Source organism: Brachyistius frenatus, unplaced genomic scaffold (genome assembly GCF_029030835.1).
Source record: "Brachyistius frenatus isolate BFR_SWC_R1_liver_20210118 unplaced genomic scaffold, ASM2903083v1 Contig_13, whole genome shotgun sequence".
In the NCBI taxonomy this organism is placed as follows: domain Eukaryota; kingdom Metazoa; phylum Chordata; class Actinopteri; family Embiotocidae; genus Brachyistius; species Brachyistius frenatus.
In genome coordinates this window covers 1,978,594-2,002,294 of record NW_027210612.1, presented here as the reverse complement: position 1 = coordinate 2,002,294, position 23,701 = coordinate 1,978,594, and the positions used below count along the sequence as shown (strand labels likewise).

Here is a 23,701-nt window from a genome sequence, read left to right as displayed (position 1 = left end):
CGGGGAGAGAGGGGGGCGGAGGGGTGGGGGGTGGGGGTGCGGCTGAGTATGTGTGAGAGTGTTTGGAGGAGGGGGCGAGGGGGTGTTGCTATGAAAACAGCCACAAGGACAGACTGAGCATGATCAAAGGCCTAGTGAGGCTCTGCAAACGCAACTGGAGAAAGGAAAAAAAAAAAAAACATCCCAAAAAGAGAAAAAGTAAAATCATTAAAATAGGGGCCGAAACAAGACAGTCAATTTCAACCAGAATGAAGAATAAAAATGTGTTCAAAGTGAAGCCATGGGAGCAGCGAGGGCCTTGACTGCAGCCAGATAAATCAAGACAAGCTGATGAGGAGCCGAGCGGCAGAGCGAGAGAACGAGCGGCAGCAGAGGACAAAGGCTCAGCTTACCCAGCTCTGTTATCATTTGTATGTTGGTTCCACATTTTTTTTCCTGACTGAGTGAAACCAATGGCAGTAGTTTGCCAGGTTTAGCTAATGGTGATGGCGGGGGGGTGGGGTGGTGGGGAGAAATGTTGTCGTTATTGAAACAGTTTCAAAGACTGCAAGAAAGGCATTTTCGCTGTCTCAGACTACTCTTGTCAACTCCGGAATTACTCGGAAACATTCATGGTTGTCCCGTGTCGAAAAGTAAAGCCGCCTGGATTAGAGCGCCCAGTAGATACAAAGCCAGAGGTGTCGCGGTGCTATACAACAATAGATTATTTCATGGTAAAACAGTGAAAGGGATAAACAAGGTCTTATCCATAAAAACACCTACTTCACGCGCCATGCAAACAAAATTGATCATGCAACTCGGATGAGGCGTGTTTTTATGTTTTAACTTGACTTTAATCTGCCCCTGGCACTGTAACCCGAGCATGTGACAGTGTGATTTCAGTATATGGTTCCAGTGAGACATGCAGCCACTCTCCTCGAGATGCTCTTCCGCCTTCCTTTTCTGAGAGACAATGTTATCGCATCTTGTGTTGCTGCAGCTGTGAAATTTGTTAGCAAAGAGCATGCAGAGGAACAACAATGGAGCTGCTAGCATTTGAGTCCCAGGCACAAACCAATGACTCCAACATGGAAGATCCAGTTTTGATGATTACATATACGGTCAGCAGTGTAATGGGAGAGCCTCTGTTCAGGTAATGGCTGGCCCGGCTATAAGTAACATTAGGTACCGCCTTTCTCTTTCTGGCCTTTTCTTAGCTGGCCTCATGCTCCATTGCTCCCTAATTGGGTCAGGGGAGACAGAGTAGCTGGTCTCTGGTGCTTTAGAAGGCCCCTCAGAGATCTGAAAGTTTCATGAGTCCCCATCACCAGTGGGAATACAACCACTGGCATTGTTATTAATAAATGGACCCATTTTGCAACCAAGGCACTTTTTTTCCCCCTCTACCTTCGCGCTCTCTCTTTTTCTCCCTCTCTCACCGTCTCCATCGGACTGAGTTTCTCTTGTCCATTAGGGAACAAATTGCTGAAGATGTAGCTTTTGTCCTTAAAGTGCCCATCTGACATCTTCAAATTGAGTCACCGTTTGACAACAGCGAGCCAGATCCAATAATTCACATACCAATATGAGACTTGAGTTGGGCAAAGCTATCGACATCAAAAAATTCCACACCACACATTCCTTAGTCCACTTGACCTTGAATGAGTTGGAACTTTTGGTAGCAGAATGAAGTCTTGGATTATCAGCGCAGTGTATCTATGTCTGTAAATGAATAGTGAGTTGATCTGAGGTTATTGGGCATGGCGTGCGATGTTTGCATGTGAGGGCGGGTGGAAACCGTTTTACCTAGTTCTGTGATGATGGGGATGTTGGATCCGGTGGTGACAGAAGCCTGACGCACAAAGCCATGTACTGGACTGCTGTCTGGAGATGACCTGTCCATTCCAGGAGGCGTGAAACCTGAACACAGCAAGAAACACAGACATAAGCTAGAGAACACATCAGCAAATCAAATTTGTAACGGGGGTTGTGTTAAGAGATCTCGTTTTAGATCTCACAAAAGCATTGAGCACACATAAAACATAAATATACTGATACAATACTACGATTGTGCTACTGGCAAAGCTTCAGGGAATGTGCAGGGAATAATACAAATCAACAAAATGCCATTGTTCAGCTTTCTAATATATTTTCTGCAAATAGCTTGTTAAAAATGATTAACTTAAGTTTTATTATTAAAGATAATGGATTGATCTGTGTATTTCTTCTGTGTTTGTCTTTCTACTATTACTACAGTATTTATGGTGAAATCAAAAGAACAAATACAAATGTATTACATTTAAGAATGCTAACTCACATGAGATAACTTTATATATGAGATCAGGGGTTTAGTTGGGTTTTATTTTCCATCATGCTGCACTTCACTAAACTTTTTGTTGTCCAGTTACGTGATTTAATATTATATAGTTCTCTTGCTTTGGTTGTCTTACGCACACATTTCCATTTTGAAACTTTGTAGTTTTTTTGTAGTACCTACTGCAATTATGACCTGCTGTTTCTTGGAAATGCTACATTTTAAGGCGTAATAATTGTCCTACTTAATTATAATTAAAGCTGACTCCAGTCTTATTTCTAACTGTTTTTTGGGGTAGTACCGTCTATGACATTATTTTCGGAAAAATGTTGTCAAAGCAAAAGAATGCACATCTTATCCTCAGAAGTATCACATGCATGAGGACATACACCTGGAACTCTGTATCAATACATTTATACATAGCGCATGTCAGCTCACTCAGCATGAATTTGTTGATGTGCGCTTTCTGTGTCATTCAAATGTGTGGATAGACAGAGAAAAAAAGAAGCAGAAAGACAGAGGAGAAGGCTAAGTGAACAAGGCGCCTGCCTAAAAACTGCAATACAGACATTGAGCTTTTAGGGGTCAGCTAAGACATATTTAGCATTCACGTCCCTCCATCAATGGCCACACATAAATTTTATATGTTGTTCATTTTGTTACGATAAAATTGGTGAAGTGGATCCTGAAAACCTTTTATGGTGTGGCACAGAACCATGAAATACAAGTGCAAGTGACAGGAGTATGAATTCACATGACTTCACATTTTTGCATTTCCTCAACGTGACAAGTAAACACCTTAAATCTGTAATGCTATATGCATAATGCATCAACTGTGTTTTGACATCCATCATTTAGTGCTGACTACAGCAAAATGTCAGCTTATAGTGCCACCACCAAGGAAACATAATGCACGGAATATATTCAGGTCACAAAGTTTTAAAAGGATTGCAAATTCTGTGTGTGTGTGTGTGTGTGTGTGTGTGTGTGTGTGTGTGTGTGTGTGTGTGTGTGTGTGTGTGTGTGTGTGTGTGTGTGTGTGTGTGCGTGCCTTCCCTGTCAAGAAACTCAATGAGCTGCTTACATTACAAAAGAGATCTTTCAGCTTTTTGCAACAGAAAAGACACCAAATAGTTTAGTGCACAGCAGGAAGCACACACTGAACTGAAGCATGGATAATCATAACTTTTGTTACACCAATTATTGAACTGGGAAATAGCAGAGATTTGACACTTGGAGTCAAGCAGGGAGCACAAGCTCAGATAGTGCGAGCATCATTTTGTCGATGTCCATAAAGGATGATGTTTACTCGGCTGGAGAGTGACAGGAAGTTTTTGGGTTCTGCCTCTAAAACGCTGCTCTTATTGTATCATAGTGAACATGAAGACCGCGCGGAGATGTGGGAGAACGGCTTCCGTTCAGCGCAGTGCATACACCAGAAAGTCATGTTGGTGAGAACAGGGATACATGAGGCCTGCTGCTGAGCAGCTTTCAAAACCTGTTAGCTTACAAACGGCTCAAAAGTTGCGATGCAATGTGAGTTAGTGAGCTCCAAACAGAGAGCTGTATGTCTTTCTCAGAGCACGGAAACAACAGGGGAACTGAAATGCGTTTATCAGCCCGATCGCGGCATTCTTCTTCTGAGCTCCGGCAAGAATTTAATTCCAACATGAAAACACTCACCTATACAACAAATGAGATAATATTGTATCTATATATACAGTTAAACCTCACAGTAAGTATTTGTGTATGAAATAATAACATTTAAGCTTCTTGAATCATTTTCATTACATTGAATAACGGTTTTCTTTTTCTATTTTATAGACATATGTCATAATCTGTATATGCTAACATTTTATGAAATTAACGTAACCAAATTTTCTGCCCAAAATAGGGAAGCCAGACTCTTAAAAGCAGCCCGATCACACGCAGCCTCTCCTGGCTGGCTGTTGCTACTGTAAGACTGTAACTTAGTCTGTTCAGCTACAATGAACAATAGACATGTGAGATCTGGGTTACATACCCCCTTATCCCTGTCGCCCCGCGGGCACAGCTATGCTCTGTGGTTGACTACATGCTACAAGCAGCCGTGAGAAGCTCTCCCCCAGGAAAGCGCATGTTTACTTATTCATTCGCACCTTCTGAATTCCACAGACAGTGTCTGAATGGGAGCATCGCTAAGAGGAAGGAATCCCCACAGCAATATTTACGATGCAATAGCCGTGTTTGTGTATGCGTGTGCATTTTCTTGCATATGCATGATTGCATGTCACTGTGAATGTGTGTTTTCTTAAATGGGTGGTCAATGTAAAGCCCAAGTATTGATAGCACAAGGCTTCATCCATCGATCCAGAGGAAAGGATGTCGACCGGTGGGCTTTTTTTTTTTCTTTTTATTGAGGTGGCTTTCTGCGAGGACTGCTCCCCAGAGCGACGCGCTCTCAGATTTACTCCGGCTTACTGTTGCTTGGTGGCACTGCTATCGACAGCATATCACTCACTCAAGGCTGGAGAAATAACAGCATTGGCATTCTCCTAAAACATGTGGAAGTGCTCTGCACACAAAAAAAATAATGGCCTCTTGAACCTTCAACTTTGATTTGTATTTACAACAGTCACTGGTGGCTCTAAATAGTGCTGAGCTCAAGGCATGCCATGCCTTTCAAGCTAATCATAAACTGAGGATTACCTGTTTGTGGATAGATTGCCTTGACATGACTGTCTGCGTGTGGTGTGTGTGCAAACACATGCGCACGCATTCAAACAGGAAAAATGTGTGCGTGCATGTGTCGTTGTTTTGTTGTGACTAATGAGGAGCAGCTGAATTGGCCTGCCTGGTGATTTGTACTAGCTGCTTAATGATGATGAGGCCTGATGGGATGCCAGGTTCGTATGTTTGTCTGCAAACATCAACAATCTGTTCGAGACGATCTGCCAGACTCCCGATCAGGGGGAGCAACATCAAATGACACAGTCATGTTGATTACATCATTAAAAAGTATTATCAAAGAGGTTTACCAGCATCTAATTACCAGGGACAAGACCGAAATCATCAGAAAATTATGTGGAGTAAACACTTTTCAAAGGCTTGATGGAGCAATCAACACAATGTTTTGTGTGCGTTCATCTTCAGGAGTTATACTAATGTCAGTGTATACATACTACTCAAAGCAGACTCGCAGAGAATTCCGATTAAGAGCATTTAGCAGACTCTGCGCTTGACAGAGTACATCCATCCCCCTGTGTGGCCTCTCACCACCGTCTTTTCCTCTTTTCTTTTTCCATTTTTGACTGCTGTCTTCCCTCCCTGCCATAACCTGTCCCCTTTGGGCAGCAGTGTACATGGAGTCTAATAGGACGCTTCTTACCTTGGGAATTAGCCTGTAAGACCCCGATGCTGTCATCAAACTGCATAGATTTGATGTTGAGTGATGCCAAGATGCATTCTTTATCCTGCAGTGAGGCATCTTCGATATTGTTCTGATTGGCTGACAGTATTACGCACATGTCGCAGAGGTTGATGTTGACAGCCCTTAAATCTGCCCGACTTAATGGTGTACCCTTCAGGGTGAGGAGAACACAGAGAGAGAGACAGAGAGAGAGAGGGAGAGAGAGAGAGAGAGAGAGAGAGAGAGAGACAGCGAGAGAGAAAGCAAAACACAGAGAGCAGACAGACATGGGGGAGAGAAAAACAAATTTAAGAAGTGAGCGGAGTGGAGCTTTGGGAAATTAGTTAACAAGTATTCGTGTTTTGAGGCGATGACATTCCACTGATCTAACTGGGCATTGGAGATTCAGAGACATGGACCAATCTAAAGGCTAGCCTCTGCTGAGGGCTGTGTTTGGGATTCTCCTCTGATCATCAGTCAAGCCAGGCCTAACAAGCTCTAAGGCAGCAAGCCACGCCATCTGTGATGGGTACTGCAGCTGCAACACTCATAAACTCCAGTTTAGATATGCAGGATGTGTCACTGCTCTGGATGGGAGATGGGGGAGGTGGGGTAGAGGATGGGGTGGGTTGTGTGTGGGGGTGGGGGAGGGGGCAGGGTTCACTGAGCTCTCGTGGAATGATCATTCAATTGAGTAATGTGTGATCAAATCAAAATGACAATCCCTCTCAAGATTTCAGTGTGCGCGTAGTCCTAAATGTCAACGCTTCGTTAGCTGAACTGAGATTTAAATTTGCTTTCGTTGCGGATGAACTAGTACACTCACAGGTAGGATGGACACCTTGGGGAAGTTGTGTAAGGTTTCCCACTCTCTCCGAAGGTATTCCAGCGAGCCCACAAAAACAATAGGCTTTAGCTCATGGTAATGGAAGTTGCTGGCTCTTAAAGGCATCACCAAGTTTCGCAGCCCCACTAAAGCGGACGTGACATCCCCAAATATACAGACCACTACATGGCCGCTCAGTACTGTCATGGAGGCTTCACTCCGGGTCTGCAGGGAACACAGAAACACAGGGAAGGGGGAGAAAAGCAGAAAAAGGAATGAGAACAAGTGTAAACAGACAACACAGGATGAGATGCACAGAGAAAAACACAGATTTACAGAAAAGAAACAAATGCCGTTAACCGGAGGTAACAATTTCTACATTTTACCGGAGCTTAAAATGATATTATAAACTGTTATAAATGCACAAATAATAGTTTGTTAACCAAACATTTAGTTTGATATCTTTTAAACTGTACATTGCACTGGAACATTTACATAAACAGAAGTTTGGTTAACCACTATTCTGTTTATAAGCAGTTTATTGGATCATCAAAAAAAGTCATTTTACAGAACAAAAACAAAACATTGTGTTTTCAAAGCACAGCTGATCCAACCAGGCTGAAAAATGCAGTTTGTAAGATTTAAAGCACATTCAGTATGTATGACTAGGACACTATCATAAATAATACATAGAAATAAAAAAATTAGTTCTTTGATTGTATTATTTCATACTGAAAAAAAAAAAGATCTGTCACACCAGCTTCATGTGGCTTTGATTGCATGTTTGGGTGCATGTTAAGTAAATCAATCGCTAGTAGGTGGTGTGAATCTACAGTACGGCGCTATCTTTGTTTATTGGAGGCATTGGTCAGGCATCAAGAAACCACTGCAGCAAATTGGCTCATACTTTCAGCTGGTTGCCTGATCTGGTGGATTAAAATGGTTTTTTTTTTTGCCAATTACTGGAACATTTATGGAGAAATATCCTTCAGACTCCCTTGAACTAATTGAGAATTAAAGTTTAGTCAAGTTAAAACTTTCAAGACCAACGGGGTCACTAATGTATTAGTCAAACAAAAGCAACAAATCTATTATATGTTAAGGTAACTGTGCCTTCTATTTTCCATTTGATTTTGATGGGGTTAACCCCCCCAAACAAATTACACACTATGCTAAATGCTTACAAACTGCCTTGTTGAAACATCTGACCAAACTCATGCGTGGAGTGTTAAAATGCTCATCACAGATCCTTGGTGTATATATATATTAAAAAAAAAACACAAACTCACCTTGAAACAACAGAGGCAGTGAGAGAAATTTCAATACACATTAGTATGTGATTGTGTTACTGCAGTACTGAGGGCAAACGTTTGCTCCTGAGCATACTTACTTAACTTCTTTTTTTGGGGTATATTCTATAATTTTTTTTTTTTTTTTTTTTTTTTTTTTTTTTTACTGGGTTGCAGTTACAAAGCTCTTGCCCCACTTACCAGGATGACTTTTTCGATGTCTTTCGAAGGGCACCAGTGAAACATCCCTGTCGAGTCATACCTCTTCACGTTCATGTCCATATTCTCAATTTGTTCATTTCCAGGAATTAGAAGGGGGTCGTGTCGACTGAGAAAAGCAGAATAAATTTATGTTAGACTATTTTGTGGCTGCAGTCTTGTGAACTCCAGGAAGACAACTGGCGTTTCTTGAGATCTACACTGTCTATTCACTCAACATATTAAAAGTTCATCCCATTCTCAGTGCTAAACTTTCTACATGCTGTACGTCCCATAACTGCAATATCCTTCCACCATTCCTTCCTTGATGCCAAGGCATCAGGAAACTGAAAGACCCGGGTGCTCACAATGGCACAAAGGAGAACAGCAAGACTTGAGTGCTAGTGACTGAATGGCATGACAACACAAGGCCAATTACCAGCTTTTACCCTCTCTTCCAGTTCCTGACGCCATGTGGCGCAAATAGAAAAAGCTCCGACAGGCTCCCACTTTAAATATTTCAGGAATTTGCCCAATCACATTTTGCTTTCCCAACTGATGGCCATTAATGTTTCAACAGCGTGTCACAACCAAACAGGCTAATCCACAGCAGTGGGCTGCTGAGTTTTATCCAGTGTAACACTGACCATGAAGGAGCTACTGTCAGTCCTGTTATACCGCCTCTCCTGTTCTTGCACTTATTCTACAAGACATGTGCTCACAGTTCCTCCCAACACAATCCAGAAAATTTCATCAAAAGTCACGATAAACTGCAAAGATTTAGTGCTGCTCCTCATCAAACGTTGCATGATCAACAGCAATAAAAATGTAATTTGTAAACAATTTAACCCAAGTAGTGAAACGCCTGCTTAAAACAGCACTATGCAGACTCCTAAAAACAGGGAACTGCAGAGAGATAGACATGCGAGTAATATGGGAGAAAACATCTCAAGAATTTGACATACATCCCTCTCAGTATCATTCTCCCTATCCTTCATCAACACTGTCATTCACTGACAAGGCTTTGATGTCATCTCTTCCTTCAACCTGCATTTGGATTGCATGCCATCGCAGGAAAAGTAAAAGTAAAAAAAAAAAAAAAAAAAAAAAAAAAAGCTGTCAATTAGCCACCCTCTCTCTCCACCTCTCTTTCCCCTTCTTCCCTCTATCAGTTAGAGCAGGTGATAATAACACTGACAGCATTTAGTGTTTTTACACTCAGCCTGAATCTTTCATCCAGAGCCGCGTGTTGCGCCAATCAACTCTACGGAGCCCCCCCCCCCGTCACTTCAATCTGCTCAGCTCTGCTCGCCTCCACACAGGGGCTGACTGGCGCATGCAGGCGGGCTGCCGCTCCACCTCTCTCTGCCAAGACAGCTATCTTTCACAGAGCTGTCAGCAGTGTGACTGGCAGCCTGTCACAGGCTCCGCACACCTCCTCCTCCTCCCTCTTCCTTCTCCGTGCCTTGGGTTGAACCTACCACAAGGCTCAGGGAGAGCAGATATGACGTCTGTGCTACAGGGCCACGCCCAAGGGATATCAGCTGCGGATGATACCGTGACATCCTTTGCAACTGCATGCGTGTTGTCAGTCATGACCTGTCAAATGTTTGTGGGAGTGGTGTTAATGTCAGGGTGGGAATGCAGCTCATTAGCTCGGTGACGTGTCGAATTGGCAACTACGCAATAAACAACGTGGCCACGCTAAATGTCACCCCAAAATATACAGTCGTCGAATAAATAAACGGTGGGAATATGTAGAATTATTGTAGAGAATTTTTACCAACCAAAATAGTTTTCATTAAATTTGTAAATCGAATACATTTTGAAAAGTGCATCACATTGCAGACCAAATATTTTCTTTGTGTGAGACACAATATTTTCTCAGATGCACTTTTATGTAGGACAAACAGCATCTCCCTTACAGCATGTCTCACTCCGGTGCCTCACCCCCTCTCTTTCTTTCGAACTCTCTCCCTCAGTATATATTTTCAAACAGAGTTTGAGTTATTCCAGTGTATCACTCTGCAGTCACAAGCTGGGGATGGGCGTGCTCCCCCAATCCCTCTCTGCCAGACTACGAAGGCAGCCTCTTGCTTTGAAAATTTTCCCCATCATGCAAACTGACAAAGGCATGCTTTTCAAAAGCCCACAGCCAATCTGTTGATCATTATTTATTTACAAAGGCCTTCAGGCTGCAAGTCCTGTAAAAAACATACTTGGTACGTATGTTCGCTCTCTTGCTAGCTCTCTACTGTGTTTTCCCCCTTCTTGCTTGTAGAATAAAGTATCCCTAAGGCTACCTCAAACAATCACTTTTCATTGTGCATAAAATCCACCTTGTGAAGCACAACTGTTTAATATATATGATGTTATACGTAGACGGGCAGCTGTGAAGGGGGGCTGTAGACTCTGATGGGTAATTTGATGTTCTGCTAAAGGCTAAGACGAGGAAAAAAATATACACCTATAACAGAGGACCTGTCATCCCAGTACCCAAGAGCCAGCAGAATACAGAAGCAACCCTAAAGCAGAGAAAACTTTGACACCGCTTTGAAGCGTTTTCAAAACTGAGTAAATAACTCGCAAGGATTATTATCACTGCGAGATCAAAGCAAAGATGCATATATTACATGGCAAACAGGGACCATCTCCTAAGCAGAAAAGGAAGAGAAGAAAAGGTTTTGTGCTTTAAGTTCGGCAAACTAAACAGCCTTTTAAACAAGCAGTTAGCTGGAAATGTGCCAATGTCTGGTTGTTTTTGTAGCGGTTTTCTCCCTCTGAGCAAGGGTATCTAAAATGATGCTCTGTTGCAAACTAGACTGAAGGGTACGACTCTGTGTCGAGCTAATGGTTTGGCGAGTGTGAAGGCTTATTAAGTGTTTGTTTTGTTGAGAACTGAGGGGGAGGCCGAGAAGTATACTGGACAAAATCACACAGGCATGCCAGTGCAGTAAGAGGATTGCTGCCTAAGGGAACCTAGCAGGACTAACATACAAATAACTCCAGCAGAATGTCAGAAAAACACACACCAAAAACAGAAGACATCATATTAAAACAGAGACCGGCTCAAAACTAATTCATATTACACATTTATATATTGTTTTTATTTCCAAAACTCAAAGATTCTGTTGTAAAAGTGTGTTCTTTAGTTTTTAGGGATTTAAAGTCCAGATGGAAAATATGATTTTGATTCATTACCTAATTAAGATTATAAAATATGTTTCACTAACTGCAGCTTTACTGCCTAAATACAAACAGTGACAAGTGCGCGTGACAAAAACAAAAGAAAAAAAACACAGGCCTCTCTTTGGGTTTTCCTAATGTACAGTCACAAAGATGACGGCCATAACACTCACTCTGGTTAAGAGACAAGCGATGTAGCTATGAGTGTTTCTGTCCTGTTAAATCTTCTCCACCGTGCCTTTATCCCGCCGTCCCAATCCGCACAGCTCGGCCTGTCTGTATTTTGCACACTGTTGTGTGTCTAACCCCGCCTCGCCAGCCAGAGGAGCACAGAAACCTACCCCCTTTTATCTTTCAAAATCAATTAACAGCAATTTAATTCCACGGGACGGGATAAAAGGAAGGTAATATTTGAATTCATATTTGATTGTGATGATACAGCTCGCATATGGCCTTAAGTACCAGAAACACTACTCACAGGGGTTCCCACAATAGAGGAGTAGCCTAAGGGGAAAGTAACCGTGCAGGTCCCGCTGATTGGTTGCCGGTGTCATTAGTGCCAGCATTGTTTAAGTAGTACATGTGGACCAGACCGGAGGAGGTGACAGCTGGGACTTTAAAGCCAGAGGAGTTTTCAAACGGCTCCTCGCAGCCGCTTCTCATGACAGAAATATTATTTCGGCTCTGTCATTAACAGCTGACAGCATGCCATCCTAAACAGCCAGAGCTTAACAGGGCATTTCTCCCCTCTTTTTCTCTCACAGAGTTTCTCACCTCCCTCCTCTGCCACCCCTAATTTGCCCCCTCCTATCCATCCCAACTCCCACCATCTCACCATCAGCAGCATACGCCTCTGAAGTATCTCTCCGACACATCTCTTCTTCCCTTCCCTCCCTCCCTCCTTCCCCGTATCTGACTTCCTCTCACTCCCCGTTTGAAGGCTGGAAGGGGAATAAAATCAGCGTCTCTTACCTCATCATTTTGGGCGAGCAGTTGGGTGAGTTTCGCATCCCTCCATTGCGCTGCTTTTTTTTGGGCGAGAGAGTTGATGGATGCTCGTCTTCAACTGCAAACACATGCGCAACGTGTCAGAATAGAGACAGATGGTTGAGAAAGTGTGCTGGACCTGACATGAAAAAATAGCCAACAATCAATCAATCATTGCAAACAATAAAAAAAATTTAAAAAAAATAAAATAAAATAAAAACTGAACACAAGAAAAGGAAAATTAATAATTCAGTGTCAAATTGAGAAAATATAGAGAAAGCATTAGTAACAGACAATGGTAAATCTGAGAAAGGCAGGAGAAAACCACGGAGAAAAACCAATTTATGACCTGAAAACGTCATGGAAGGCTCACATCCCAAAACCCCCATATTTTTGGCTCTTCTAAGGGCATTCAGTGATACATTTTTGCGTCTGTGCAGGTGGTTGGACCTCGAGCAGTCTGCACCAGAATGACCACGCTTACCTACACCATTAATTGTCATGTGATGGTATAGAATATCATTGTCAGTGGGGCACAGGCAAAAGCAATGACAATGAGATAAATAAAGGTTATGGAGATGGATCTTGAGTGTTTTTTTTTTTTTTTTTTAATACAACTATCTGAACCCCACCCCATTATTACAGTTCCTACTAAAGTGCACAATGGCTCTTCTACAGGTCTACCTCCATGCCAAGAGAACATTTAGCACTCGACACACGTCATGAAGGTCAGGGCACATTAACAGGGTACGAATTAGTGGACGATAAATATTCAAAGCAGCTTGTAAAAGCGCACCGTCTTCCACTCGAAGAAGGTCAGGACTAGTCGTGCAAGTTTAAATGAAAAATAAATGATTTATGTAAGATTAAATATTCAATTTCTGTGTTTGAATCTTTGGTGTTAAGCGTTCGCAGGACAGTGAACCACAGTCACAATGGTTGTTTTTTTTACGATTATTTGATCACATTTAAGTTCAGTTTCCTGTCAACTATGCTTTGCTATGTTGGGACATTTAAAAAAAAAAAAAAAAAACTATTTCTCAAAGTTTGCTTGAGTCCCAGTCAGACAGAGAGAATGAGAGAGAGCAGCCAGAGTGGGGCCGGGCCCGGTCGTCTGAAGATTTCAGTCGAGCTAACAGGAGTCTGATCTTCACTACTGTCTGTGAGTTTCAAGAGCTTTCAGACAGGCACCCAGATAGTCGTATCCAATCTACGCTGTCCCTGCGCAAATGCCGAGTGCACCGTCACTTCAAACCCATATTAGTCCTTTGGTTAGAATCAATAACACAGCGTGATATTAGTGCAAATCAATGTGCACACCGCAAGCCGTGACTATTCCAAGCATGTGGAATTTCATTATTGTCTGAGCACCCATTCGAGGTTGTCACCTAATTCTGCTAATAAAAGATAAGAAATATGACTTTGCCTTCTAATAAAATGTCATTCTCTGACATTTCCTTTAGGCAATTGGGCATTCGGAAAAGCTAATATCACAAGCACTTTCCACTTTACAAATAATTCTCTCCCTAATTTACTTTGAAAATACCACATCAGAAAATATGCATTCCTCTCTGTATTGTTTGACAGGCTCCTCCTGGTTTAAACTTCATTTTCTGACTGTAAAAACACACCACTTCTCACTAACATCCACGACTATACAATGAAATACTTTTCAGCCACTGTGTAATAAAAGCTTTTTTATAGATATACCAGATATATATATAAAAATCCTCACAAATCCTACAACATTTCTGAAAATAAATACTGATAAAGATTTTTTTTTGTGTCAACTCTAAATCCACATTTTATTACTCCTAAGTCACCCGATGTAGACAGCCACCAGCAGGCAAATCCGTGCAAAGCAGCAGAAGCAACAACAGCAGCAGCTCCAGCAGAGTGAACCGCCATGCAGCAAACAAGACAAAATGAAGGGACAGGACAGGCGGGGGATACTGACTGATGCATCCCACTAAGGGGGCAACCTACAGTGCCTACTGTGACTGAGCAGCATGGCATTACTGGGGTGGTAGCGGTATTTCACCGGCAGACTGCGGGCCCGGTTCAGTCGACTCTCAGCCAGCGATCTGGCCACCACGTCTCCTGGACCGGAGATACTGAGGCGCAATTGCGAGCGGTCAGTCCCGGGCCCCGGCCCCATGGGGAGCAGGCTTCCTCTACGGTTATTAACAAGGGGGATGTTGATTGAGCCCAGATTGACCAGGGGGTCCTGGTTGGGGTGCAGGGCGTTGGGAGGGAATGCATTTGAGGTGATGGAGGTGGAGATGCAGCCGGTGGCTTTAACTGATCGCTTTTGAAAAGATGGTCTAACTTCATCCATTACTGTCAAACAGTGGAGAATAAAAAGTGTGAGAAATCCTGTATTAATGCTCATAAATAAGTTAGTTATTGTTAAACTAAAGCTAAACTGCTGAAAAATCTATGGTGTTAATTATCCCATGTTTATTTAAATTTTATATTTCAGGGTAAATTAATTCCACAAAACAGAAGTCATCATTTTATAGGAAAATAGGAACAAATTTGACTAACTTGAAATAAATTCAATCATATTTGTTGAATAAACTGCACAAATCAAACATAAATTGTTATTGTTCTCACTACCGTTCTGAATGAAGTAATTGAAAGTAAAAAAAAAAAAAAAAATCATGCTATAAAAGTAGAAATCATCTAACATTTCTCTAAAGCTGGTGTTAAAATTCCAACTGAATGTTCACAGTGACATTTACTTTGCATTTGTGACAAACATGAATTAATTAGAAGCATTGCAGTTTTATTTCTCATTAGTGCTACACTTTCTGGTAGAACAAAGCAAGGAGACACGGCTCGGCTGGAGCCAGTCAAATCCAATCAGATGTTGTCATTTGAAGCCTATTGTGTAGCACAACACTTTCATTTCAACAAATATAGAACTACAGCTAATAATACAATAATATTACTAATTAATAACCATTATTCATTAAACACTTATTGAATTCAATGTGGATTACTTGGGAGATTTGTGGTTTAATTCCAGACATAAAATGCTGTCACTAGTCTGAAACAGTACATGTATTCCTGCAACAGCATGTCCATTGACAAACTGCTGTATCTAATATGAGCATAAATACTCTGTATATACAGCTGATGTTCACCCAGCTGCCCCACCAAACCCAAACACACCCAACCAACCTGACTGTGGCTGCAGAGTCACCCGTATGTTTGTATGCACTGAAGGGGTCACGGCAGAAAGCAGGAAGACAACAGAGGGAGAGGAGTAAAATATCTGGTCGTAAAGTTGACTGGGAGAGGCGGAGCCCTTTTCCTCCCTTTGGTAGAAGGGTGGTTGGTTGGTTGTTTGGAGGAGAGAGCATGCTTGGGTGGCCCTGGGCGATAAACAGACGTTTATCCCAGCCGTCAGCTGCCTCCTTGATTTACAGGGCGCCACCGATAGCTCCTGGATTCATCTGGCCCTTGTCAAACACGTGCAGCGTTACAGAGCATTCACCCGCCCTGGCAGGTCCACTGTGCATCCTGAACAGCCCAGACGGCAACTGTCCCTTCTTGAAATGCTAATCACATGATGGTACTGTCCTGCATGCAAGCCTTATCAGATTGCCATGACCCAATGTAAACTAGATGATGAGGCAGAGGAACAACTAAGAATGTTTACTTTTGTATGTGAGCTAAGCTGGCTGTGCCTTTACAGTGTTTGCTGCATGAGCAAGCTTTGTTCTTCAACTGCACCGCAGCTGCATGAAATAGCTTTATGGGCCATGCACAGTTGTGTTGTTACACTTAAAAAATAAAACTGATATTATGATCACTGTGATCCCTTTTAGTTTTGCTAAAAAAAAAAATTAAAAAAAAAAAGGCAGCCATTATTTCAAAGGGGAAACAAAAAAAATGTCTTCAGTATCAAAACGCTTAGTAAGAACAAATACATTTAAATCAAAATATACACATAAAATATTAGCGGTGACAGATAGCATTTCAAAACTAAAATGTATTCTTAACCAGTAGTGTAGAGAGTAATGCATTTAACAATTATTTACCAAAGATTTACCTATATTGCAATCGGCTTTGAATCGAACGCCAGCCTCTTTTTGGCTTCCACTGTTCCCTGGTGTTGTAGCGCCATCTGCTGCTACATGCAGCACAATACAAAAAGAATATTTCATGGAACTACATGGTATTATCAAACACAAAATAAATCCTTTTCAGTTTCTACAAATACCAGAAACTCCTTAATTTAGTTGCTCATCAACGTAAATTATTTTATGATAGTTAAGTTAGAATAAAGTCTCTCTTTGAATAAAACATTAAATTAAACACTGAGTTCAACTGTGAGATTACGTTGACATTTTGTTTCCTTGTAAGACACAAGACAACAGCATTATATTCTAAAGGAATGAGGGACAACAAGGCAAATACTAAAGCAGAGCATCAGTACTAGTTATGTTACATGACAAAGTGGGGGCTACAGTCTAAACACAGAGCTGGAGCAAAATGGAAAAGGACAGAGAAACACACTTACGTGATCTGACATATCCATTATACTTATATTTGGCTGAGGAGAATGCAAAGACAAGGTGCAGGTCACACAGAGGGAGAAAGGATGTAATGAAACAGACACATTAGGAAATAGAGACATCAACATAAGAGCGGTAGATGGAAATTAATCAAATGTAACTCTGATGTGCTTTCATTGAAAGGCATAAGGGCATAAACCAAAAATAAAAGGTATAAATAATTAAAGTAATGGTAAAACCCTAATGGTGAAGCTGCTTAAAGTATGGTATGCTGGCACAAGAGAAGGCAGACGGATGAATGAATGAATGAATGAATGAATGAGTGAATGAGCTGTCCATTCTCAAAGTGAACCATGCTTTTAGGAATGTGTGCTAAACCTGTAATGAGACGTAATGGACTAATGGCTGATTTGATTACATTTCTCCAAAGAGCTAAAATGAAAGTAACACAGTTTCAACAATGTCAGGTTTCTCATTCAGACATTCTGGAAATGTTTTGAGTTTATGCATCTGTATTTAAATATGATGGGCATTGTGAGGTCTGTAGACAGGACAAGTAAAGCCACCATGGGAAACAAAGACAACAACTACATACTTGAGTGCATGTATATATCCAAAACGGAGACAGCAGACAATCGCTGCTCAAAACAGCCACGCTAACAGAGTACCAATGCAAAGTGACGTGATCTTCACATGCAGTCCAGATGTCTTGTACAAACGGAGATTTCAAAAATTGGGAATTTTCCAAATGTGGGTTTAATGCTGCACTTTAAAAATCTCGGGGGCGTTTTTTTTTTTTTTTTTTTTTTTTAAGGGTCGACCAAGGTCTCCACTTATGCCAGGGCTGTTAATTATCTAGGAATTACAGTTTATGACCTTGACCGAGTAGATATTAAAGACTGGTACTACTATAACTACTGATGCAGTGGGCACTTGAACTCAGCTCTGAGCTGCTGACACTCCCCACTCTTTCCCAGAGTCTCTTCCAGCAGTAAAGGTCACAGTGAGGGCCCAGGGCCGGCCTATGACACAGATCCTCAAAAAGGGACCCACAGTGGCCCTGGCATCTGTCTCTAGCAATCTGCCCGCACCGCAGAGGCGGCAGACTAACTGGCTAGCATCTGGGGCGTAGCAAGGCGGCATAGGACAAAGGGTAGGGAGGGGGGGACCATGCCTGCCTGGTGGACAGGAGCTGTCAGGGCAAGTTTGGTGACGGACCAGCAGGGCTGGGAAAATGAAAATGCAAACATAATTTCTGTGTCAGGATAGATAAGGTCCCCAGCAATGAGATGCAGATTCACACATGCATAGACACAGAGATAGAAGTGCATGTTGTTACGCACACAAGATGTGTACACGCGCGCGCACACACACGCACACGCACACACACACACACACACACACACACACACACACACACACACACACACACACACACACCAGAAGGTTGTGGACTCGCCAAAAGCATCGCCCTAGCCCCAAGTCCCCTACCCTTGTCCATGGCCCTGCTTCATAAAAACCTCAGCCTCTCCATTATATAAACCCAGTTTACTTCACTGACTGAAGCATTTCCAAAGTGGTGATGGTCAGGTCACAAGGAAAGACCACACGTAAGTCATTTAGAGACTAAAAACAAACTTCCGAGCCAGCCAAAGAACTCAAGATCATTTCTGAGGTAAGATGTTAAAAGTTAAATTGACAATAATTGGTATAAACAGCCTCACAATGAGGAACTGCTGTATATTTTGTACCCAATTATAATTTACGTTTCTGTCCACTGTCTGCACCTCTTCATTTGCAAGTGTCCCTCACTCTTTCAAGATGATTGCTTATCTTAACTTTTGAATATCTAACTTTCTTATGTATATTTATAATCTGTAGTAATAGAACGCTGCAATAATTTAGTTAATTCATTCAGTTTGCTGTTTCAAGGCTTTACCTATTTCATCAAATATTACTCACTTAACTACTTGAATGACTGTGAGTTAAAATGGATATGAAATAAATATTGTATAAAGTAGTGCATAAAGCAGGTCAGAGGTTTATGCCGTATTTATATGCATTAAAGAGGTTTCTGTGTGGTCTGAATTTGACTTGCATCAGAAGACAATATGGATTAAATGAAGGAGTGCTATCCATGAAATCAATTAAAGTACTCGGACAATCAGGTTCAGGTGCACAAGAGTATGAAGTCATCGAGGATATAAATGTCTTATCCCCTCAGTCTGGTGGGAAAAAAAAGAGGAAATGGGGAGAGGAAATCCCAACAATCCCTGACTGACAAAGCCCAATGCACTCCTTCACTAGACTCACTTTGTTCAGACAAAGTCAGAGTTAAAAAGGGAAAGAAATCTAAGACAGAGGAGGCTTTCCTGAAATCCTACAGGGGGTTGAGGGAGAAGTGAGATCAGTAACCATGTAATGGCCAGTAATTGGTACCGAGGGATATCAGCGCAGGCCCAACTACAAGAGGCCAAGCCAAACTCATCATGGCATGTTTGACACTAATCTATGCTGAGTCGGCAGACGGTGGGAGAATGTTGAGGAGGAAATCAGATCTGTATGTCTGAACCCAAGGCTTTGATAGCTAGGCCTACTGCTGCCATGTCTAATTGACAGACAATTTAGTATTTCCTATCCACTCAAAGGGAGAACAGAGAAGAGGGGATCTTCAGGAGCCTCAGTCCTCTTTTCTTCTTTTATCAAGCCATCACTTTCTTGTACTTATTTTTATTCTCTTCGTTGCTTTCCCCTTATCTATTTTTGTCTCCTCTTCCCTTGCTGTAAAAAAAATAATAAACTCTCTTTCTTCCCAATTCTTTTTTTCTCCTACCTTCTTATTCACTCCTACTCTATAAATATGTCATAAACTATTAAGGAATGCAGGAAAGATACACTACGATGCTGAAGAATTACCATTAGAGTGTGAGCAGGACATTTGAAAAAAAAAAAAAAAAAAAAAGATAAATTTAATATCTTCTGTCAAAATAACTGTGGGAAAAATGTTATCTGTTCTTTTTAGTAATTACATTAACGTGTAAAAGGCCTTTTCAGCTTCTTTGGATATTAAAATCTTACTTTCCTGTCCCGGTATCACCAGTAAAAACACATATTAATACGTGCCCTGCTCCTCACCTATACGGCTTGGCAGGACTACTGGTATGAAGCTTCAAAACTGCATTTCATGTGTGATTTTCTCTGATCTTCATCAAAATAGAGTTAAGTTCTTAGCACAGCTGCTCAGTGAGTTTAAGTCAAAGGTAAAAGAAAATGTGAAACAAAGGGGAAAAAAAAACATTTTAAATGAAAATTGTACAAACTGAAAAGTGTTAACTCAGGTTCAGAAGGCTCATCAAAGTAAACATAACATAACAACAGTTAGCAGTAAATTTGCAGTGTAAAACCTTGACAGTTAAACGTGTTCCATTGTTTTGTATATGCAGACATCTTACCTTTGACAGTTAAAAACACATCAAACACCACGCTCCAATAGTGACATTATCACACAACTGCATGATTGATGCAGCATGCGGTAGCCACATGTCTAACACCTACAGTACTGTACAGCAGCACCACAGAGCCACACCACCACTTATCTACCACACATTGTACACCTATTAAACAATAATGTTAAATCATAAAAAAATAGCCTTAAAATAAAGAAAATCCAATGATAGAAGAGATATGATATAGATGGATGGATGGATGGATGGATGGATGGATGGATGGATGGATGGATGGATGGATAGATGGATAGATAGATAGATAGATAGATAGATAGATAGATAGATAGATAGATAGATAGATAGATAGATAGATAGATAGATAGATAGATAGATAGATAGATAGATAGATAGATAGATAGATAGATAGATAGATAGATAGATAGATAGATAGATAGATAGATAGATAGATAGATAGATAGATAGATAGATGAAAAAAAAGTTAATAAAGAATAAATATAAAAACGTAGGCCACAGCTACACGATCCATGGAGTCACGATAATCATTTCACACCACATAGACGACATCACAGACACACACGTACACGTACAGTACCTCTGCATGGTACAATACATGGAGCACACACCACAGACACGTAACAGCATGTGTTGGGCGGTGTAACTTACAGGCACGTAAAGTGGTTGCGCAATCATGAACAGAGACAGAGGAAAGTGGGTAGGCCCTCTGAAGGGTGTCCATGTTACTATGTACACTGCCTGACATGCAAGAGCAGTCTTGCTCTGAACGGCCGCAATCAAAACAACATGCCAGTTTCATTCGTTTGTAGACGGACATCTTGGCTACAGTCATGTTTTGGGATGAGAGGAGAGGAAAAGCAGCAGGTTAATGGCAAAAGGAGAAATACTCATCGAGGGGAAGTCGGAAGGTAACTTCATCAGAAAGTGCAAGCCTTAGCCACCTGCTCCCACAGACTTGAGCCCCAACTTACATGAATACACTTGAAGCGTGAAGATTTGTTTCAATATCCGATTAGTTACAAGTCGTCAAATATATTTCATTTTCAGAATTTTCTAATCTGACAATATATCGCTAAATTGGACACATTATCAGTGCTATAATATGAATAACACTATTAAAAAAAATTTTTACAATCATATGCCGGTGCTTTACTCGACATATAGACATTGTCTGGAGAGGTCAAGCTGTGTGCTAAGGCTGTAACAGGTCAAAAGGCAAAATTATAACAGTAGGAAAGAGAGGGGTAAGGAGAAAGGGGAGAGGGAGGCATTCAGGGAAGAAAGGCATGAGCAATGTCTTCAGCAGCAAACCTCATACAAAGTTTCATACATTTGTACATCCTCTATCCATTTAGCTAAAGGAGTGGATCACGTACCTGTATCCCATCATGCAGCTGCAGCAGGCTCTGTCCAAGGCATCGCACTATTCTACCAGCCAGACTGGCCGATTCATGCTATATTCAAATCTGCTATTTCACTGCTCTGCTCCCCAAGGGAACTTCACTGCCACGTGCGTGTGTGTATAAATGGTGTGACTCGGAGAAGAACGTGTCGTCCTACTGAACATACAGATGTAGATGTTTGCTGACATGTTTAAATATGTGATGCATCTGTGATTTTGTGTCAATTCAAAGTGAGACTATCGCCGTCTTCAAATGGGGTCAATGTTTACCATGTTAACAAGGAGAGTCCACATGAACACCCGACTCTTAGCGTTCGTGATCTCCGGCCTCGCTACACAATGAAAGCTCAGAGTTTACAAGTTGTGATGTGTTTGCTGGCGTTTTCAGAAATAGTGTCATTGTTTCGAGTTTGTATGGAGTTTTTTTTTTTTTTTTTTTTTTTTCAAAATTTTATAATACTGTACATTTTAGGATAATGTTGATATTCTCGTCTTCTCCGTCTGTCATTATGCCTTTGCATTTTCTCATTACGTTCCCCGCCTGCTATCTTGCTAAATTGTTAGCCTCTGCGTTAGCCTTTTAAGCACTTGAACAGGAAGCATACGACTTCCCATGCTGTAATCACAGCTCATGAGTTCCATTTTAACGCAGCATATGTAATGTGAAATAAGACTGACCAACGCTTAATTTAATATACTGAGTGCTTTTGCTCTATTCCTTAATCTGTTTAGTATGCAGCATATGTTAGCTGAGGAGCTCATTTTTCAATCTATATTTAAATGTTCTATGCCTCAAAATTATAAAGTCTTACAATTACTGTTTTCGCCATTGCATATGCATATCATTTTTAACATTCTCTATCATCCACATTCCTTTTTTCAAATTTCCTTTTCAGTTATCGTACAAAACTGGCAATTTGAAGACTAGGTGCCCTCATTCAGGGCCAAGAATGGATGTGAAATTGGTATTACACGACATAAAACTTTACTAGTTAGCCTCCAGCCAAAGTACTATAAGCAGCCGATTTCTTTTCTATATGTGTGGGGTTTTTTTTTGTGGTTATGTGTGTGAAGCCCTGAACCCTGAGGGAAGCAGGAGTGAAAGTCCCCAGAGTAGAATCTCTAGATTGCTGTGACTCTGGGCAGAAACAGTCCCTGGTCCCCATTCTCTCATTGCCAAGGTGCAAACAGGCAGCCGACTCATACTGTCTGGCACCTTTACACAGACACTTTCAGCATTGACTCGCATTGGAAATATAGGATCTTGAATGAAGCAATGCGTTTTAGCTCGTGGCCAAGGAAAGAATGGGAACACAGTTTCATAACCCATAGAGGATGCAGGCATCAGGGACCGCTGTATCCTGTGACATGCACATGTGCCTCATGAGCATGTGAAGGGGCATGCAGAAAATGTCGTTTTGGTCTCAGCAACAGGTAGGGGTATAGAGATAACTGTTCACAGTAATGAAGCAGTTTTAGGGGGGCATGGCAGACAAGTGCAGTGAGGCTATCAGATCATGCTGTTATGTCTTAACTTCAGAGTTTTAGCTTGGGCACTTTGGACCACAGTGTGTATATATATATGTTACAATGTAGATCTCGGACATGTGGAAGGGGAGCAATGGAAGACACAAGACAGACACACACACACACACACACACACTGACAATGTCTTTTACTTCTGACTTCACAAATACCCTGATTCGAGCCTAGGATTATAAGGTGTCCATTTGAGGGCATTCCTAATTGAAGATTCAACATGACGGCTTCCCTGATAAACTGTCTGCATGGGTGTGATCAGTCACTACCTCCTGTAATCCACCAAGGCACAGTACACTCCAACAGAAGCTATCAGGGTGTTATGTTGAATATGACGGATGTCCCAAAGAAAGCACCATTTTCATTTTCATCCCCCTACAGCTTCCTTATTCAGCAAGAATGCAAGGAAAATTACACTGTTGACTCATGAGTTTAACTTTTGAGCAATAATTAACAACGCACCGTAGAACACAAACACACACCCATCAACCCCGGTACACCATATCATGTAAACATAAGACGAGGACAACGTTAAAAGACGCTAAATTTGTAAAACTCTACCCTCCATTTTTTATAAAAAATTAA

The 23,701-nt window shown here is 41.4% G+C and overlaps 1 protein-coding gene across 21 annotated transcripts in view; it reads right to left on the bottom strand.

Annotated features, from left to right (window-relative positions):
* The window catches only part of kcnma1a (potassium large conductance calcium-activated channel, subfamily M, alpha member 1a), a 146,328-nt gene that overhangs the window by 14,797 nt on the left and 107,830 nt on the right, over nucleotides 1–23,701 (bottom strand). For 4 of the 21 annotated variants that reach the window (XM_069692717.1, XM_069692718.1, XM_069692725.1 and 1 more), the window contains 6 exons: nucleotides 20,824–20,997; nucleotides 12,153–12,246; nucleotides 7,998–8,124; nucleotides 6,508–6,732; nucleotides 5,661–5,853; nucleotides 1,786–1,899 (listed from right to left, as the gene is read on the bottom strand). In XM_069692717.1, coding sequence (XP_069548818.1) covers nucleotides 1,786–1,899; nucleotides 5,661–5,853; nucleotides 6,508–6,732; nucleotides 7,998–8,124; nucleotides 12,153–12,246; nucleotides 20,824–20,997 — 927 coding nt within the window. Of the gene's footprint in view, nucleotides 1–392; nucleotides 477–1,785; nucleotides 1,900–5,660; nucleotides 5,854–6,507; nucleotides 6,733–7,997; nucleotides 8,125–12,152; nucleotides 12,247–14,153; nucleotides 14,508–16,227; nucleotides 16,309–16,698; nucleotides 16,732–20,823; nucleotides 20,998–23,701 lie in introns of all 21 variants that reach the window. The other 17 variants (XM_069692727.1, XM_069692728.1, XM_069692729.1 and 14 more) reach the window with 11 other exon arrangements.